Source organism: Triticum dicoccoides, chromosome 1A (assembly GCF_002162155.2).
Source record: "Triticum dicoccoides isolate Atlit2015 ecotype Zavitan chromosome 1A, WEW_v2.0, whole genome shotgun sequence".
Taxonomy (NCBI): Eukaryota; Viridiplantae; Streptophyta; class Magnoliopsida; order Poales; family Poaceae; genus Triticum; species Triticum dicoccoides.
In genome coordinates, this window is record NC_041380.1 from 572,601,515 (window position 1) to 572,607,456 (window position 5,942).

General features: G+C 50.1%; 1 protein-coding gene across 1 annotated transcript; it reads right to left on the reverse strand.

The window, feature by feature from the left end:
• Positions 1-3,619: 3,619 nt before the first annotated feature.
• Positions 3,620-4,659, reverse strand: LOC119355762 (gibberellin 2-beta-dioxygenase 3-like). The gene is made up of 2 exons (XM_037622633.1): positions 4,510-4,659; positions 3,620-3,973 (listed from the first exon to the last, which is right to left on the reverse strand). The coding sequence occupies exons 1-2, from the start codon at positions 4,657-4,659 to the stop codon at positions 3,620-3,622; spliced, it is 504 nt and encodes a 167-aa protein (XP_037478530.1).
• Positions 4,660-5,942: the final 1,283 nt, after the last annotated feature.

Genomic DNA, 5,942 nt, shown 5'->3' on the forward strand with positions numbered 1-5,942 from the left:
TACAAACCGGATACAAGTCCGGGTCTTAACTCCTTGTAAGGTAAATATTCCTCATGTCTTTCCTCTTAAATCGGCCCACCATTAACATAAACCGGCCTTCTGGGCCTTGGGCCTTATCATCCTTCTGTCCCGCCCGCCGGGTTACTAGTGAACAGCCAATCTCCGAGTGGCTTACAAATGAAATGCCAAGTATCAGCTGGGTCTCTGGTGAGTCATCAAGTCCGGCCGGGTTACGCCGCGGGATATATCCCTGACACAAAGGTTTAAGCTTGGGGAGTTGATACGTCTCTGTCGTATCTACTTTTTCAAACACTTTTGCCCTTGTTTTGGACTCTAACTTGCATGATGTGAATGGAACTAACCCGGACTGACGTTGTTTTCAGCAGAATTGCCATGGTGTTATTTTTATGCAGAAATAGAAGTTCTCGGAATGACCTGAAAATCAATGGAGAATTATTTTGGAATATATAAAAGATACTGGAAGAAAGATCCACACCAGGGGGCCCACACCCTGTCCACGAGGGTGGGGGCGCGCCCTACCCCCCTGCCTCGTGGGCCCCCTGATGCTCCACCGACCTCAACCCTGACTCCATATATTCACTTTCGGGGAGAAACAATCAGAGAGAAGGATTCATCCCGTTTTACGATACGGAGCCACCGCCAAGCCCGAAACTCTCTCGGGAGGGCTGGTCTGGAGTCCGTTCGGGGCTCCGGAGAGGGGAATCCATCGCCAACATCATCATCAACCTTCCTCCATCACCAATTTTATGATGCTCACCGCCGTGCGTGAGTAATTCCATCATAGGCTTGCTGGGCGGTGATGGGTTGGATGAGATTTATCATGTAATCGAGTTAGTTTTGTTAGGGTTTGATCCCTAGTATCCACTATGTTCTGAGATTGATGTTGCTATGACTTTGCTATGCTTAATGCTTGTCACTAGGACCCGAGTGCCATGATTTCAGATCTGAACCTATTATGTTTTCATGAATATATGTGAGTTCTTGATCCTATCTTGCAAGTCTATAGTCACCTACTATGTGTTATGATCCGGCAACCCCGAAGTGACAATAATCGGGACCACTCCCGGTGATGACCGTAGTTTGAGGAGTTAATGTATTCACTATGTGTTAATGCTTTGGTCCGGTACTCTACTAAAAGGAGGCCTTAATATCCCTTAGTTTCCAATAGGACCCCGCTGCCACGGGAGGGTAGGACAAAAGATGTCATGCAAGTTCTTTGCGATAAGCACGTATGACTATATTCGGAATACATGCCTACATTATATTGATGAATTCGAGCTAGTTCTGTGTCACCCTATGTTATAACTGTTGCATGAATAATCGCATCCGGCATAATTCTCCATCACCGATCCAATGCCTACGAGATTTTCCTATATTGTTCTTCGCTTATTTACTTTTCCGTTACTACTGTTACAATCACTATAAAACCAAAAATATTACTTTTGCTACCGTTACCACTACTATCATATTACTTTGCCACTGAACACTTTGTTGCAGATATTAAATTTCCAGCTATGGTTGAATTGACAACTCAGCTGCTAATACTTGAGAATATTCTTTGGCTCCCCTTGTGTCGAATCAATAAATTTGGATTGAATACTCTACCCTCGAAAACTGTTGTGATCCCCTATACTTGTGGGTTATCATGGCGCCCTGCCCTTCTCGCAAGCCTCGGCATCACATTTCGGCAACCCCGACGCGACAAAAGCCAACATGGATGAGATCATCACGAGCGGCTCGGTCGCCACCGCCTCCTCCCCCGTGTTCCACGCGCAAGACGACACAATGGACACCACCGGCGACATGGATGATGAGATCGATGATGCTGAGGAGGAGCAGGAGGAGGAAGAGAAGGAGGAGATGGAGCCGCCGCCGGCGAGGAAAGGGCAAAAGAAGAAGCGGCAGGGGGGCAATGTCAGGACGGGCGAGCCACGCGTCAAGTGGACGCCTAGAGAAGACGAGTGCCTCGCCGAAGCATGGAAGACCGTCAACATTGACCCGGTCACCGGCGCAAACCAGAACGCCGACACGTACTGGACGCGTATCAAGTCGGCGTTCAATGAGCGCGAGCTGGTCGACCCCTACTTTGCCACCATCCACATGCAGCATGGCGCAAAGGCCATGTCGAACCATTGGCGATCATCTACACGGCCTGCAACAAATGGCATGAGATCATCGAGGAGATCGCGGCTTGCCCGAAAAGTGGCGCAACGTCGAGGGTCAGGTATGTATAGCCGCTGGGTCTCGCTTCTTTTCGCCGTGTACGTCGCCGACACTTCTTCTTCGGCTGCGCAGATGGTTCGGATGTTCATCATGTACCGCCAGGACAACAGCGGCCAAGAGTTCAAGTTCCTCCACGTGTTCAGCCGGATCAAGAAGTGCGAAAAGTGGGCGGATGTCCGGCGCACCCTCGCCAAGGCCAAGGAGACGTACAAGCCGGACGCGCCGGCCCCGGGGGCGGCGGATGGGCGCCCTGATGGCAACAAAAGAGCCAAAACGGCGAAGGACGCCGCACCGGCTGCCGAGCGGCTACAATCATCGATCAAGCAGTGCATCGCCGACGCCAAGAACAACTCCGCCAAGATGGAGGAGAAATCCGATGCGCGGTGGTAGGCATTGATGACGAAGCAAGATGTGAAGCTCGACCTACTCCGGACCAACGTCGCCGCGAAGAAGAGGAACACCGACTTGGCGTTCTTGATGGGGGCGAACATGTTGACGATGGACGAGCAGGTCAAGGCGTGGTACCTGGCGGAGTGCAGCCTCATCTTGAACCAGATGCCTTTGACAACCGCGCCTACGCCAACGCCGACCCCAACGCCGCCGCCCAGCCCGAGTGATAATGCCACGATGACGCCCAACACAGAGGCCACGCCGCCGCCGACCATCCCGAGCACAGAAGCCACGCCAATGCCGAGCACGCCTACGACGGCCAGTCCCACGCCGCCCGTCGTTTGATGCATTCCTTTGTCTACGCGTCCTTCCTTTTGAACGCCGAACTTTCGAGTATGTTTGATTGCCAAACTATGGCATGGTGATCGCCGAACTTTGTGTCAGATCGTGTTGATCGCCGAACTTGTGGCCTTTTTTTGGCAGCGGAAACAAGTTTGAAGTTATGTGTGTCTTGGTGCTGAAACCTGGGGGCGCGGCTGGGAACTGGATCGCCCTCAGGACGAAAAAACCGCCGGCGCATGGGCCAAACAGCAATCGCCGGGTGCGCTGGGGCCGAACGAGTGGAGATGCTTTAAGAGCTTTGCCACATCCATGGGATTTTACGTGGCGAGAGGGTTACGGGGTGATTTGGCAGGTTTTGGTTGGAGATTAGTGAAAGAAAGATTCGTAAGCTTACACAAGTCTAACATTTTTGCCGAACTAATTGAGGTGCCAAGCTATTCACGGTACACCGGGCAGTGGCGTGCGGTGAGCCGTTGCCTGCCGGCCAAAACCGAGCAACAAACAAAAATGGGGTGTCTGCATATCTACGTGGAAGTGGTGATACTACTGCTGCTGCTGCTAGCAGTGGAAGATTGGACAGGCAGTTGCCAACCAAGCGACACCTACAGTACTAAAGTCTGGATCGATAGATTAATTAAACTAGCTAGTGCACTCGTGCCACGTGAGGCGCCGGCGCCGGCGCCTGGACGGCGGCGTTGCTGCTGCAGCGGTGGTTGGCCTTGGTAGTGGATTCTTCGGAGGCGGCTGCGGCAGGTAGCTCGAAGGGGCCGAGGCGGTGGTCACCAAGGCGGGACTTGTAGGCGGCCTTCTTGTACTCGGCCCAGGTGAACTCCCTGTACAGGCTCTGCTCCCCTTCCCGCATCAGCTCCGGCAGCGGCGCGATCCGCTGTGTCGGCGCCGGTCCGCCGAAGTAGATCACCGACAGCCGCGACTGCTGCCCCTCCGCCGGCGCCACCACCCGGTGCTTCACGCTCCGGAACCGCCCGTTCGTCAGCACCTGAAATGCACCCAAAAAAACGTCTCTTACATCAGAACGCATGCACGTAACTGGTGCAGGTGCATGAGCATCAAATGGTGCATTTAATCAGTGATGCAGGTGGTAGGCTAAATAATGCGCCATGCCAAACCACTAAGGCCTACTTTGGTTTGGAGGAATTTTGTAGGATTTTCATAGGATAGGATTTTTATAGGAAAAATTCCTTCAGAGCTCTTTGGTTTGTAGGAATGAAATCCTATTCCTATGGAGGAATTCTCTTCCTATCCTCCACATTTCATAGGAAAATAAACATTAACCTAGACTCAATGGAAAAAATCCTATGGTGTGAATCAAAGGGCATCTCCTTTTCTATTCCTATGCAGAGGATTTGAGATGCATGTCATCTCATTTCCTATGACTTTTCTATTCCTATGATTTTTCAATCCTATGAACCAAAGGAGGCCTAAACCAGATCAAAACATGCATGCACGCATCTGCATGCGTGCGTCCATGGATGGTGGATCCCAGGTAGTGAGTGGTAATGGTGTGGTACCAACCTGGAGGGAGTCCCCGACGTTGACGAAGAGGGAATCGGTGTCGGGCAGTGGCGGAGCTAGCGCCCGGCCACCCCGGGCAAGTGCCCGGGCTCCCTGGCCAGAGGACTGCGTTCGCAGGTGATAAACAATGGGGAAAATCCCATTATGCATCCTGGTTTACCCGGGAAGCAGTGTACGTGAGCTCCTACCAAGTGTTGAACTAATATTTAAGTAGGAGTAATTGGCTCCTACCAAGCGCACTCCCTGACCAAGCGTAAGGATCAGCAGTGATAGGCTGGTATTCTCTTCTTCCAAGACAATTAGTACTTACTTACCAGTAAAAAAATAAAACAATTAGTACTTGAGAGGAAACAACCACTCACAACCTTGTTCGGCATGACTTTTACATCCTCAACTACCCGTCGTCTCGTGCCCCTTCTCCTGATTAGGTAAGATTTTGGGCCGTATGCATCGCTCTGATGCAGAGGCTGAGGCATCCCCTTTCCGAAAACTAATTTGAAGATTGATATATTTATGAATTAGAACTTGAATTAATTTATGAGGTCGGGCGGTGGTGTATATTTTACATGTTTTCCTCTTTTCTTACAAGCTCCCTATTTTGAGTATATTCACAAATCACAATACTTAATTTTTCTGAATTAGAAATTCATTATTTTCTCTTGTAGTGTCTTCTAGTATGTTTGGATGCTAATTTATGTAGCTATATTTTTACTGGTAACATGGCAAATTTAGTTCTATTTTTGGCCTTGTTTTTTTGTGAGGTTATAGAGTTTTATTCTATCAATATAGGGTTACTGCCGTGAGACAGAAGTTCCTCGATACATGGTGGACCTTGGTGTGGCCATACTACAGTGGTACGCTCTACACGACTATACATAGCCCATTGATCCGCTACCCTATTTTCTTCACGTCTAATTTCATAGGAATAAACTCTCTATTTTGTTCTATGAGTGGCCTTGTTTAATGACTTATGTTGTCACACGACAATATCTGGTTGCTCCTAGGATGGTTTAGCGAGAGCCTTCTTTAGAATACTGCGCAAAGGGTGACACATGGCACGACCTGGGCATCCTAACTAAAAGCTATTTCCCGAGTGTCATCGAGAGGGTACTCAAGAAACCCTCAAACGTTTTGCCAAAGGCGGCACTCGACAAACGTCAAGGACCTGTGGTGCCCTCCAATGGAGCCATATTCGCCGAGTATCGTGGGGTAGGTACTCGACAAACCCACAAACACTTAGCTGAAGACAACACTCACCAAACAACGAAGACACGTGCCGCCCTTCGGTGCACCCGACTTTGCCAGTATGGTAGGAAAGGTACTGGACAAACACAACATGCCATGTGATAGGCGTAGTTTACGTCAGTTGGTCATCAGCCTAGTTTACTTTGCTGAGTAGCTCATTTGAGCACTCGGTAAAGACTTTGCCGTGT

Bases quoted from the DNA above. Each gene is read 5' to 3' on its own strand.
- LOC119355762 (XM_037622633.1), bottom strand. From the start codon at position 4,659: ATGCATAATGGGATTTTCCCCATTGTTTATCACCTGCGAACGCAGTCC. The intron at 3,974-4,509 runs GTTGGTACCACA...GGTGCATTTCAG, and splicing joins ACGTCGGGGACTCCCTCCAG to GTGCTGACGAACGGGCGGTT.